At 44.7% G+C, this 14,608-nt stretch overlaps 1 protein-coding gene across 1 annotated transcript; it reads left to right on the plus strand.

Moving 5' to 3' along the window:
- The first annotated feature begins 8,677 nt into the window (after positions 1 to 8,677).
- On the plus strand, positions 8,678 to 9,082 carry LOC122647432. Its single transcript, XM_043840823.1, has one exon. The coding sequence runs from the start codon at positions 8,678 to 8,680 to the stop codon at positions 9,080 to 9,082; it is 405 nt and encodes a 134-aa protein (XP_043696758.1).
- The last annotated feature ends 5,526 nt before the right edge of the window (positions 9,083 to 14,608 follow it).

A 14,608-nucleotide genomic window follows, 5' to 3' on the forward strand; every position in this document is an offset into this window, starting at 1 on the left:
ATAAGATTGGGTAAGTATCAAGTTACGGTCCAATAAAGATGTTAGGTACACTAGTATACTCCTTTAAAAATCGACTTTCTGCACTTAGGAATTTTAGTTAGAAAATAAAATATTCTAAGCCTAAGCACACACACAACAATACATTAAATATGAAAAGTAATTCAAACTTACCAATAAGGAAAATCATACTTATAAATCTATATCATGCTATAAGGAAGGTTTACATTTTTTTTATTGATAAAATCAAATTTATAAACCAAGAAAAAGAGGGGGGGGGGGGGGGATGAATATACAAACAGGAAGGCAACAAATTAGTCCCCAATAGGACAGACCCTGTTGGGAACTCAATACCAAATGAAAATTAACCGACAATAGAGCATTCACCTCCCATTTATCAAGAAGTCATAATTGCGAGATAATATTTTTAACCCATAATGTAAGGAAATAAAAAACGATTCATCACATCTGATCTAATATCCCCAACTATGGTGGATCTGGAACTAATATTGTTGCGAAAAATTAGGAATTTCTTCTCCATCCACAAGTAAGAAATAGTTGCACAAAAAGCTACCTTCCCAATGCTACCAACATGGTCACCTCTAAACTCCTTTGCAACTCACTCGACTTCCAACATAACATCAGACCTCAGATTCCAAGCAGAACACAATTGGCTAATATTGCTCTAGACCTTTCTAGAGAAATTGCACTCAAAGGATAGGTGATTTCTACATTCTGATCTAGACTAGCATAAATAATAGGATGGCAACAAATGCACATTCTTCTTCTGAATCTGGTCAAAGGTAGGAAACACATCAACTAAGCATCTCCAAGAAGCATAGAATTGAGCCCGAACAGGGCCTGGGTTGGATTTTTCAACCCTGAGGGTAGGTTAGGGTTGTAATTTTTAGGCCCTGGGTCAAGGTCGGGCTGCCTAAGGTTGAGGCCTCGAGCTAAGCCCAACCCGGTCCAGCCCTATGGTAGGTTATGCTTTACAATTTATTGTTTACATTTTATAATTTTTGTTTAGTATCTAATTATTTGTTGGTTACAAAAAAACAAATTATCTATTGAACGAAAATATTTACAATTTTAAGATTGGGCTAAGTTTTTTAACCCAAAGAAAAGTCTAATACTCAATTGAATATGAAACAGTCCAATACCCAATCACATGTGTCTCATTTATTTAATGCATAGGATGATGTAAATGGAAAAAATCAAGGACAATTAGGGCCAACCCGGCCTGATCAGGGTCAATCAAGTCTGGGCTGGTTGGGCTAAGCCCGGCAGGGTTGCACCTGGGCTAAGATATCTCAGCCGGACCTAGGGCCAGGTTGGGCTTGGGTTGAGCTAAGAGGACTCAGAGTTGGGTTAGAGTTTTAAAAAACCCGGCCTTGTTTCACCCCTATTGGGTATACTCAAATGAAACCACACAGATGCTGCCCAATTAACCTTAGTACTTGGAATCCTGATTAACTCCCAAGCTAATCTTGAAGTAAAAAGACCCGAGCTATTTACTTTCCAAACTATTTGATCCGATTCAAAACCATTAAGTCTTTTAATGTTGTTGAGTTATCTCCATACTTCCTACAGTGTCTCTTGATCTAAATGGTACCAGGTCCCAACCCCTAATCAACCATAATCAATTGCACAATAGATAGTTTATCGGAAGCTACATCATAATGTATCTGATCACCTAATTTGTTGATGAAAACTCTCTCTGGATGCCACAGATCAAGCTATGACCTTGTACCTTCACCATTACTGATGTTGTGTTGGATCATATGCTCAACTTTTATCCCAAGCCACCCTCCTGTTTTGGTTTGCAAATAGTATCCCAAGTATCCAAATTGATGTATACTACAAGGAAGGTTAGTATACAAATAAGGAAACTAATTTGAATAAGAAAAGAAAAGTAATTCCACTTAAGAAATAAAATATAATTAATAAGGAAAGTCTATATACTTACCTTATTCCACCTGCACTACGTAGGGAAAATTGGTACACAATAGTATACCTACTAAAAATGCAAGATGCTAAATAAGGCAAAAACCCTAATTAGGCTATTTATGGAATGCAATCTAACCTAATATGAAAAGACATGCATAGCTTAGGTCTTGTATCCAGTGTGACCTCGAATAGAGCTGATTGGAAGGTAAGAATCCATATAACTGACTCCATTTAGTTGGAATAAGGCTGAATTGTTGTTGTTGTTGTTTTAATCTAACCTAATATGAATGAAGCAAATATAGAAATGCATGAAACTACCTATTTTATGTCTAACTATAGTATCATAAAAAAATATAAAATTTTATGAATTTATGAAAATTAAATTAAGGTAAAATGGCCAAAAGACTAAAATATCCTTAGATATGATATATATGAAATCAACTTAAAAAATACGGAAAATTATAATAAATTTTACCTAAACATTATTTATTAAAATAATTACAGGGAATATTTTATAAATTTTATAAATTTTGAAATTTGGTAAATTAATCAAATGACCAAAATACCATATTATGTAATAGGATACAAGATGCAATGAAAAATATAATATGAATAAAAAAAATTATAAGAAAATTACACATACTCCTATTATACCATGAAATGTCAAAAAAAAACTTTGATTTGTGAAAAATGAAATTAGGGATGGAATGGCCAAATGACTAGAATCCCCCTGTTATGCAAGAAATACTATATTGAAATAATAAATAAGGAAATTTATGAAACACCCCCTGAAAATGGGTCGAAACTCAGATCACCCCCTCTACACTAACGGTGCTAGTCTGCGGTTAGTTATTGGTGTAAAAAGACTATTTTACCCTTGTACTAAATCATTAGAATTAAATTTACAATACTGCCATTTCCATCATCTTCAACCTAAGATACCCTACCCCTTCCCTGCAACTCCGCTGGCAGCACCGCCGCCGCCGCACTGCCGCTGCTTCTCTTTACTTAGGGTTTCAATAACCCCACGACTTAGGGTTTTAATCGGCTAACCTCATACTTTTTCTTCTTCTTCTGGTGTTCTAATTTTTTTTTTCTTTCAACACAGATCTCCTCTTCTTCCTCTCTGCGTTTCTTCTTCTTCTAGGGCTAAAAGACAGGAAAGGTAAAGGGTAGGAGAGTCACTGTTCATCTCCACCCCAAGTCGCTTGGTTAGATTTTTTAAGGAATTTGGGTGACAGAGAGAGCAGAGGAGGGAAAGAGACAAATAAGCACTCACCCAATGACCCACCTCTTCCTTGTACGAGCGCCCTGTCCACTGCATCTTCTCCGACGTCACTAAGAACCTGGGAGGAGCCCTAACTTTGGTCTGCAAGTGCAAGCACAGTGGCCTCCTTCGCTGCATCGCCACAATCATCAAGCCCTTCAACCTATGTCGTCCCTGGAATTTTGGCAGAACCCGTTTGATTTTGGAGTTCATTTCTTCGTTCTTTTTTATTGAACAAATCAAACACCAACATGCACTTGTGCTTGGAAAGATGAACAATAAAGCCTGATTTTTCTACTTTCGTTTTTGTTCTTCAAGATTCCATATTATGAGTAATTTGGAATGCGTTTTGTTGGTTCGATTGTTTTTTCACTTTTGGATTCTTTGACTAGCGATTAAATTCATGGCTCTTGTTCCTATTGCAAACTCTGTATGCATCTCATCATTATGGTTTCCACCAATTTTGAAAATGGTTTTGTGGGTTATTTTTACATTTATCAGAGAAACTAGTGGTAATTAGGTTTCAGTTTCAGATGGGTTTGAGGGATTTCGTTTCTGCTTCGCCACAGATTTACAATGCACATGGGATGCACAGGGACGGGATAGAGCTGGGCTTGTTGCGGTGGTGTACAGCGGTGAGATGTTTGGTGGTGGGTGATTGAGGTGGATGGTGGCGGGACTGTGGTGATGTGCAGTAGCTAGGGTGAGGGGTTGGATGGCAGATAAAAAAAAGCTCTTATGTTGCTGCTGCGAAGAGGGTGATTGGTGGCAGCCATGGCGGTGGAAGAGGATCGACCGCTGCAGTGGTGGCGATGATGGTGGTGCTGGCGGAAGAAGAAGAAGAAAAGCAAATAGGAAGAAGAGGAAATTCATTGTCTTTCTTCAGTCCAGCGAACTTCAGTTTTGGAGTTGCAGCTCATTTCGGAAGAGAATGAAGAACGAAGAAGAAAACATTAGAATTTGGGGGGGTTTTCTCTGCAAGGGTAATATTGTAACTTTATGTTGCACAAGGGTAGTTTAGGGTTTTAAAAATTATTTAAGTGGCTGACTTCATCGTTTAACGGTGGACCACTAACGGTAGGGTGGAATCTGAGTATTGGGCTCTATTCTAGGGGGTGATTTGAGTATTTTCAAATTTCAGGGGGTGATCTAAGTTTTGATCCATTTTAAGGGGGTGTTTCATAAATGTCCCTAATAAATATAAGGAAGTTGCGTAAAAATATTAAAAAAATACATTGAATATATTATTGTCATAGAACAACAGAAAAATACAACAACAAACGCAGCCTTATCCCAACTTAATGGGGTCGGTTACATGGATCCAAACAATACAAAGTAAGGAAAATAGAGTTCTAACCAAAAAAGGGAAAGAAAAGCTGGGAAAAGAGAGATGGGGAAAGAGAAGAGAGATGAAAAAGGACAAGGATAAATGAAAGATGAGAAATAAATAGAAAAATGAATGATGAAAGATGAAAGATAGTAAGAGAAAAGAGGCATACTACTTTGTATTAGAATTTGATTATACTACGTCAGGAGAATCTCAGCTAAATGGGGTCTGCGACATGGATCCTTGCCCTCCAATAGGCTATGTCTGAGGTCATACTTGGAACAAGCCCTAGCCTATGCATGTCCTTCCTCACCACTTCTCCTATAGTCATTTTAGGTCTGCCCCTAGCTCTTTTAGCTCCTTCAATCGGAATCATATCACTCCTCCTTACTGGGGCATCCCTAGGCCTCCATTAAATATGATCAAACCACCTTAAACGATTCTCTCATAGTTTGTCATTAATCGGGGAAACTCACAAGTCCGATATAATAAGTTCATTCCGTACTTTATCCTTCTTATTTTTTCACAAATCCATCTTAACATCCTCATCTCTGCTACACAAAGTTTATCAATTTGACACTGCTTAACCTCTGCTTCAAACATCATGGCCGTTCACATAACAATCCTATAGAAATTTTCTTTAAGCTTTAAAGGAATAGGTTGGCCACACAACACTCCGGACGCACCTCTCCACTTCATCCATCCCACTTTAATTCTCTGTGAAACTTCTTCCTCTATGTCATCTTCTTTATTTATGATAGACCCCAAAAATCTAAAATAGTCACTTTGCGGCATCTCCCTTTTCTCAATCAAATCATATCAGTATCCATCATAGTGTGACTAAAATTACACATCATATACTCCATCTTCGTTCTACTACTCTTAAGGCCTCTTGTTTCCAAGGTTGATCTCCATAGCTCTAACTTAGATTCGATCCCTTCTTTTGTCTCATCCATCAGAACTATATCATCAACAAAAAGCATACACCATGAGACTACTTCTTGAATGCTCTTGGTTAGTTCGTCCATGATAAGCGCAAATAGATAAGGGCTTAAGATGGATCCCTGATGTAACCCAATCATAACTGGGAATTTCTTTCCCTGACCTCCGACAGATCTTACACTAGTCACCACACCCTCATACATATCTTTAAAAACCAGCACATATTTACTCGAAACTCCTCTCTTCACCAGAGTAAGCTGGATTAACTCTCTAGGGACTCAGTCATAGGCTTTTTCCAGGTCAATGAAGACCATATGGAGATCCTTCTTGCTATCTCTCTACCTTTCCATGAGCCACCTCAATAAGTAGATAGCTTCTATTATGGATCCACCTAGCATAAAGCCAAACTGATTAACTAAAATATGAGTATCTCTTCTCAAACATGCTTCAATAACCTTCTCCCAAAGTTTCATAGTGTGACTCTTTAGCTTTATACTTCTATAGTTATTACAGCTCTGGATATCACCTTTATTTTTGTAAATTGGAACTAAAATGCTTCTCCTCCATTCATCTGACATCCTTCTTGTGTTCATAATCCTGTTAAATAGCTTGGTTAGCCAATAACCCCAAAACCTCCTAGGGTTTTCCACATTTCTATTGGAATCTTATCTGGGCCTGGAGTCATGCCAGCTTTCATCTTTCTTAATGCTTCTTTAACTTTTGAAAGAATATATTATAATTTTTCAAATACGAAAATGGAGTAGTATGGCCAAAGTTCAAAATACTCCTAAATGTATGTAACTATAGCTAGTAAACATAAAATCATAGAAAAATATAAAAAAAAAACAAAAAATCTAAAAATCACCACAATTGTTATAAATATGTAGGAAACATTAATATATGTGTTGACAATCATAAATCATAGAAAAAAAATAGATTTAACCCTCCAAACATTAGAAATCTGAAAATCACTTACAAAATGTGTACAGAAACCAAGGCAAAAGAAACAAAAAATATGAAAATATATAAATTAACGAAGAGATTGATGAGTCATAGATTTCCCAACCAATCAAAGGTCGCCACGAGGACGTCCTAAGACCGAATCCCAGGACCGAGCTAAGCCTTCCAAGGCCGGGACGAACCGTTCACCCAGAGAAAGAGACTGCACTTTATTTCTGGCTTGGCCGAGCACCGAGGCCGAACACTTAGCCCGCTGAGGACCGAGCCGAGCACCCGGTGCGCGGAGCTACACCAAGTGCGGAGCAAGGAAGTAATCTCCTCAACATGGCCAAGTTCCATGGCCGAGGCTCAGGCCTGACGAGCCCTGAGCCGAGCCCATACAGGTCGGCCCAAGATCGTGCGCCATGACTCGGCCAAGCTCCCACATGACCGGGGGAAACTCCCATGCCACTTATGCCGAGGCTAAGACCGAGCACGGAGACCGCGGCTGCCCAGCACCGAGCACTGAGGTCATAACCACCCAAGGCCAAGCACCGAGGCCACGGCTGTCCGAGGCCGATCCCTCTCCAGAAACCTCCATAACGGCGCTCCAGAGATCACAGTGCCACATCAGCGTGTCCCGACAATCATGGGATACGAATCAGGTCGCAATCCCGCATGGGATCAAATCACTCTCCCATAAGGACTCTTACCTTATTGAGAGACCGACCCCGAAAATAACTCTCCACTCCGCCCCGTGCGGAACAACCCTACCAAAAGAGGACTCTTACCATACAAGGACTCCTCCAACTGCCTCACCACATTCTATAAATACTCAGGTATGGAGCTCAAACGCTCACCTCACTTTGGACTAAGTTGTTACGCTGTTGCACTGGAGACCTGACTTGAGCGTCGAAGAATCTTTGGCCAGAGCCGCACCGGCTCTCTTGCACTCACTCGATTTTTGTAGGCTCATCCGTGGGCCAATCGAGCGACAGAGGTTTTCACACGCAACAAATTTAGCGTCGTCTGTGGGAACGACGTCAACAAGTCATCGTTGTTTCTACCAATCGAGAAAGTGAAGACAGTGGTTGTGCAGATAAGATCAGGGCAACATGGTTCTGCCTCCCACGGAGAAGAGCCGTAGCCGAAAAGGCAGGCGAGACGTTCGTCGCCCCCTGAGAGATAGCGACAAGGTGCAACTGGAAGACCCTCGCGAGCGGGAGGTGCGCAGCCTAGCGTGGGCGCCACGGGCAATTCGATTGCCGCAGTGGATGGTGGAAATGGCAGAACTGTGCTGGGCACGATGGCAGAAGGACGGGCGAGGGCCAATCCGAACCATCCAGGGCTGAATTTGCCGCTGCCACCACCCGTGCCTGGAAATTTGGATTCGGAAGCCCCGACGAACAACCGCCAAGTTATGGACGTCCAACTTCAACTACTGCATACCAACGAGATGCTGCGAACTCTCATGGGACAGATGGCCCAGGACGGGTTACTAGGCTAGCCACCAATCGCACCCCCCTTGGCACCGGTGCTCATTGAGGGAAACTTGCAGAAGAATGGTGGCCGACGTCAGGCCAAGCCAAGCCGAGCCGAGCCTGGTCGTCTCATCCGCCCCGTCAGAAAACTCCTCCTCAGCGTCCCAACAAGAGTGCTCAACGAGAAGAGCAGGAGCATCATCGGAGCCCGAGGGCCGGGCGAGAGATCGAATAAGCGACATCGGTAGCAAGAAAATTGATATTTTTAGGCCAACTCAGAGAGGACGGACAGCCGAGGGCATACCGAGAACAACAGGAGGTAGCCCCCTGGCGTCGAAGCCCGCCTCTCCGAGAAGAGCAGCCGAGAAGCCCTCGTGGGTCCAATTTCCAAGTGGAAAGAAGAATAAGGAGGGGTGATGCTGATCGAGCGGACCAGAATGGCCAACCTCAATGGGACGACCGAGAGAGCCGATCCTGAGCTAAGGGGCAGAATCGTTGACCTCGGCCGAATGAAGAGGACAACTTGCACTGACCTGATGAGCCGAAAGGCCGAGCCCCCGAAACTGAGCTGGAAAGCAGGCTATGAGAGTTGGCTGAGCAAGTTAAGGGACTGAAGAAACTGGTGACCCCGGGCGCCTACTCGCTTGTCTGGTGGCACCCTTATCCTCCCAAGATCATGATCGTGCCATTTTTGGCCGGGTTCAAGCCTCCCCCTTCGACCGATATGACAGAACCACGGACCCGACGGATCACATCAATTACTTCAACGCGATGATGACTATATATGGGGGAACAGAAATTGTTTTTTATCGGGCTTTCCCCTCGTCTCTCAAGGGCGCGGTGACCTCATGGTTTTCGTGGCTGCCATCGAACTCCATAACAAGCTTTGCTCGAGCCTTTGTGATGCGCTTCCAGAGTAGCATGAAGCACTGGAAGACGACGGTCAACCTCCTTAGCGTGAAGCAGCAGTCTGATGAGTTGATCCAAGCGTTCGTCTCGCATTTCAACAAAGAGTCCTTGGACATCAAGGATTTGGATGAGGCTACGGCCCATACCGCGATGAGCAATAGACTCACTGACATGGACCTCCTCAAGGACTTGGCCCAGAAGCCAACCAAAAATATGGTCGAGCTCTTGGAGAGGTGCAATGAGTTTACAAATATGGCGGAGGTGCTCTAAGCCCGGAAGGGGAATGAAGGCAGGGCCAAGAAGAAAATGCCGACGACTGATAACAGTAAAGATGAAAAGTGGCCCAAGGATGACTGTTGGGCCAAGAGAACCGACCGAGCTCAGAGCCCCGATTACACCCCACTGAATACCTCGCGTAAGGAGATTTTGATGCAAATACAGGATGGCGGGTACATCCGCCGTACTCCAACCGATGCAAGTCGGATCATCCCGAAATCTCAACAAGTATTATCAATTCCACAAGGACACCGATCACGACACCGATGATTGTTATCAGCTGAAAAGAGAAATTAAAGAGCTGATAAAGGCAGGGCACCTGAAGCAATATGTCAAAGGAAGCTCAGAAGAACGTGGGGGTCGGCGACCCGAGGATCGTGATAGGAGAAAGATTGAGCCGAGGACAGATGGCCGAAGGGCCAAGCACGACGAGCCCAAGGACCGAACCGAAAGGAAAGATGATGGATCCTGGCCGAGCAATGACAAGGGGGCCCCCATATACACCATCCTTGGGGAGCTCGAATAAGAGTCTACCCCGAAGGCCAAGGCGAATGCACGGTTCGTTGGGGTCACGGAGATGCCAAGCAAAAAGCCGAAGCCCGAGGCGACCATCTCCTTCATCGAGGTCGATCTCGAAGGTATAAGTTTGCCTTAGGATGATGCTCTGGTGGTGCAGGTGGAAATCGTGAAAAGACCCGTTCATTGGGTATTGGTCGGCACGGGGGCATCTATAGACCTCATATCGCTCGATGTCTATCGACAGTTTAGCTTTAGGGATGATGCACTAAAATCGGAAGGGACCTCTCTCCACTAGTTCTCAGGAGCCGCTGCCATAATCAAGGGCTCAATTGACCTACTGGTCACGTTCAGGCAAGGTCCATGTCAACCGACGATCCAAGTCAACTTTATAGTAGTACGATCGGAGGTAACTTTCAATGCCATACTCGGCCACCCATCATTGACTGCTCTCCAAGCCATAATCTCGTCGATGCATTTAAAGATGAAGTTCCCCACGGAGAACGGCATCGGAGAAATCCGAGGTGATCGAAAGAAAGCCTGAGAGTACTATACCGCCTTCGTCAAGCAAAATAAGGGGAATGTCCGAAGAATGGCAATGTGTGTCAAGCACCTCCCTGAAGACCGACGGGATGAGCTCACTGAAAGGCGTAGAAGAGCTGTGGAAGACATCATCCCATTCTCCCTCAGCGATGAAGATCCAACAAAGACAGTACAACTCGGATCATTACTGAGCGAAGAACAAAGGAATAAGCTCGAAACCTTCTTGAAGGCGAATGCTGACGTCTTTGCCTAGTCAACCATTGACATGCCAGGCATATCGAGGCACATAGCTGAGCACAGACTCCACGTGGATCCGAGGCAAAAGCCAATCCAATAAAAGAGAAGGAATTACGCCCTCGACCGACAAGTCACGATCCAGGAAGAAGTAGAGAAGCTCCAACGGTTAGGGTTCATCCGGGAAGAAAAGTTCCCGATTTGGTTGGCGAACGTCGTCATGGTTCCAAAGCCGAATGGAAAGTGGAGGATGTGCGCTGACTACACTGACCTCAACAAGGCGTGCCAGAAAGATGAGTTCCCGCTGCCTCGGATTAACCTCTTAATCGACGCCACTGCCGGGCACGAGATGCTGAGCTTTATGGATGCATACTCCGGCTATAATCAAATTCTAATGCACGAAGAGAACGAGTCCTACACGGCTTTCAGAACTGACCAAGAAAATTTTTACTACAAGGTCATGCTGTTCGGGTTGAAGAACGCCGGAGCAACGTACCAGCGGTTGGTGAACTACATATTCGTGAATAGATCGGTAGAAACATGGAAGTCTATGTAGACGACATGTTGGTGAAGAGCTTGAAGGCTGAGCATCATTTGGCCGACTTGAAAGAGGCCTTCGGCGTGCTGAGAAAGAACCAAATGAAGTTGAACCCCTCTAAATGCGCCTTCGACTTAACTTTGGGAAAATTCCTTGATTTTATGGTCTCTATTTAGGGCATCGAGGCCAACCCGACGAAGATCCAAGCCATTCAAGAGATGAGCCCTCCAAGGATGATATGAGAAGTACAAAGGCTGAACGAAAGAGTTACGGCGCTAGCACGGTTCATGTCAAAATCGGGCGACAAGTGTCTCCCATTCTTTAGAACTTTGAAGAACATTTGAAGCCCGAAGGATTTCAAATGGACCGATGAGTGCCAACAAGCTTTTAAAGACCTGAAGAAGTATTTGGAGAATCCACCTCTACTCTCCCGACCTGATCCTAAAGAAGAACTATAAATTTACCTCGCCACGACCCCGGTCGCAGTCAGCGTGGTACTGGTCAAGGAGGAAGGCCGTGCACAAAACCCCATATACTACATTAGCCATGTTCTCGTCGATGCCGAGACTAGATACTCCAAGTTTGAGAAGGTACCATTTGCCCTCGTCACGGTCGCAAGGAAGTTGAGGCCATATTTTCAAGCTCATCCAATCACGATGTTAACCGATTAACCCCTCAAGAAGATACTGCATAAGCCGGATGTGTCGGGTCAGTTGATCACGTGGGTAGTAGAGCTGAGCGAGTATGACATAAGCTACCAGCCGAGGACAACGATAAAGGGACAAACTCTGGCGGATTTTATAGTGGAATGCACTATACTCGACCCCGAGGTGCGGCATGCTGAATCAGCAGGAGAGGCTGAGGTCGAGTCCGAAACCGAACAATCATGGGTCATGAATGTTGATGGCTTGAGCAATTCCGTCAGGTGTGGAGTAGGCTTGATGTTGGTTAGCCCCGAGGGCTTTCACATACAATACACCCTGAGATTCAAGTTTCCAGCCTCCAACTACGAGGTCGAGTATGAAGCCCTTCTAGTCGGACTCCGAGTCAGCAAAGCCATAGGGGCAAACCGACTGAAAGTATGGAGCGACTCGCAACTGGTCATCAACCAAGTCAATGGCGAGTAGGAGGCAAAGGATGAAGGAATGGTAGCATACCTGAGCCAAGCCCGAGCACTGATCTCCGAGCTCGAACACGTCGAGATGATCCGAGTGTCGAGGTAGGAGAATGTCGTGGTTGACTCTTTGTCAAGGTTGGCCGAGGCCGACCTCCCAAATCTGAGCCGATCAATATACATAGAGATTCTTGAGAAGCCCTCTTTATAAGAAGAAAGTATCAAACACATTGAGGAAGACGGGCCGACCTAGATGGACCCGATCGTAAACTACTTGGAAAATGATCAGCTGCCGTGAAGTACGAAAGGTTAAGATCCGAGCCGTGAAGTACACAATGATCGATGGCATATTATACAAGAGAGCTATCTCGGCTCCTCTCCTCTGGTGCCTCAGACCAAAAGGGGTCGAGTACGCCTTGGCCGAAGTGCACGAAGGAATCTGCAGGAGATATGAAGACATGCGAGAACAGTCAGCAAACGGAGAGATTGTACTCACCAAGGACGAGCCGACCCATGATAAGTGGGGGGCTCGTGATGAGTCATAGATTTCCCAGCCAATCAGAGGTCACCACGTGGACATGCTGAGACCAAATCCTAGGATTGAGCCAAGCCGTCCAAGGCCGGGCCGAATCGTTCACTCAGAGAAAGAGATTGCACTTTATTTCTGGCCTTGCCGAGCATCGAGGCCGAACACTTAGCCCGTCGAGGACCGGGCCGAGCACCCGGTGCGCAGAGCTACACCAAGTGCAGAGCAAGGAAGTAATCTCCTCAACATGGCCAAGTTCCATGGCCGAGGCTCAGGTCTGCCGAGCCCTGAGCCGAGCCCATATAGGTCGGCCCAAGATCGGCCGCCATGACTCCGCCGAGCTCCCACATGATCGGGGGAAACTCCCATGCCACATATACCGAGGCCAAGACCAAGCACGGAGACCGCAGCCGCCCAGCGCCTAGAACTTAGGCCGAGCACTGAGGTCATGGCCGCCCGTGGTTGAGCACCGAGGCTACGGCTGTCCAAGGCTGAGCCCTCTCCAGAAACCTCCATAACGGCGCTTCGGAGATCACGGTGCCACATCAGCGTGTCCCGACAATTATGGGATACGAATCGGGTCGTAATCCCGCATGGGATTGAATCACTCTCCCATAAGGACTCTTACCTTACTGAGAGACAGACCCCGAAAATAACTCTCTACTCCGCCCTGTGCGGAAGAGCCCTACCAACAGAAGACTCTTACCATACATGGACTCCTCCAACCGCCTCACCACATTCTATAAATACTCAGGTATGGAGCTCAAACTCTCACCTCACTTTGGACTAAGCTGTTACGCTATTGTACTGGAGACCTGACTTGAACGTTAGAGAATCTTTGGCTGGAGCCACACCGGCTCTCTTGCTCTCACTCGGTTTTTGCAAGCTCATCCGTGGGCGAACCGGGCGACAGAGCTTTTCACACGCAATAGAGATAACCCTCCAAAAATCAGAACTTAACTCTATTTGTGCATAGAATTAAGTATAAAATATTAGTGATTTTGTAGTCTCACTATGGACAACAACCTCACCCTTGTAAAACTACATTGTAACGGCTAAGCATAAAAAAGTTCTATAAATTTAAGGGGCTATGGTAGAAAGAGTTATATCTTTGCTGCACAATTGACTAGAGGGTTGGGGGCGCTTGGAGCTCAAGTGGTGAACACTCAAGTCTCGTTCTCTCTCTCAAGTGTGCCAAATGTAGACGACTTGCTCATTCTCTCTTAAGTGCCTTCACAATGACCACACCATGTATCAATATCTCACCATGTCCTAGAATGGGGTAGGCCTCTTATTTATAGAATTGAGGGCCCTCCTTCTCTATATGGAAACTTAATGGTACTAATCAACTACCACCATTGGATACAAGGTGTAAGATCTAGGGCTAGGATTAACTCTCACAAGGAAGGCAACTCCTTCCTTAGGAATGTGGGATTCACAACATAGATAAGATTTGATTGCCAAAAAATAAAGAGAAAATCTCAATGGTGGTCAATGGTGGTCACACATCTCCACCATTGGATTTAGGGTTTTATATATTGTAGGTTCAAGATTAAACCACCCCCTCTTTGGAAGGTGGATAAGGGCAAAATTGCTAAGCCACAATGGGCGGAATGTTGGTAGTAATCTTCCCCACTATTAGATCTAGAGTTTAGCTTTGATTTAGTAGTGGTCTCCATGACATCTCCTATGGATGTTAATTCAATACTTTGGAAAGTGAATATACACCCAATCCAAGGGGAGAGGTGAATATTTGATGACACAAAAAGGGGAAGGGGTGGGTGATGCTAGTGATAATTCGTAGCCCTTAAATTTAGGGTTTTGGCCTTCAATGGTTGGGATTAAATCACCTATAGATGGCTATCACCTAGAAGGAAAGGGAAGGGAGTAATCTTGGCCTTGGGACATGTTAGATAGGAATCCAAGGGTCAAAAAATGGGTTTTATCTGGGCAAAAATGTTGTATGGAAGGATTAGTGGTGACTAAAACCACAAACCCTGTCACACCTATAGTAGATGCCCTTGGCCGCTCCTACGAGAGCTTGGGCTG

This window comes from Telopea speciosissima, unplaced genomic scaffold (assembly GCF_018873765.1).
Source record: "Telopea speciosissima isolate NSW1024214 ecotype Mountain lineage unplaced genomic scaffold, Tspe_v1 Tspe_v1.0046, whole genome shotgun sequence".
Taxonomy (NCBI): Eukaryota; Viridiplantae; Streptophyta; class Magnoliopsida; order Proteales; family Proteaceae; genus Telopea; species Telopea speciosissima.

Bases quoted from the DNA above. Each gene is read 5' to 3' on its own strand.
- LOC122647432 (XM_043840823.1), top strand. From the start codon at position 8,678: ATGACTATATATGGGGGAACAGAAATTGTTTTTTATCGGGCTTTCCCC.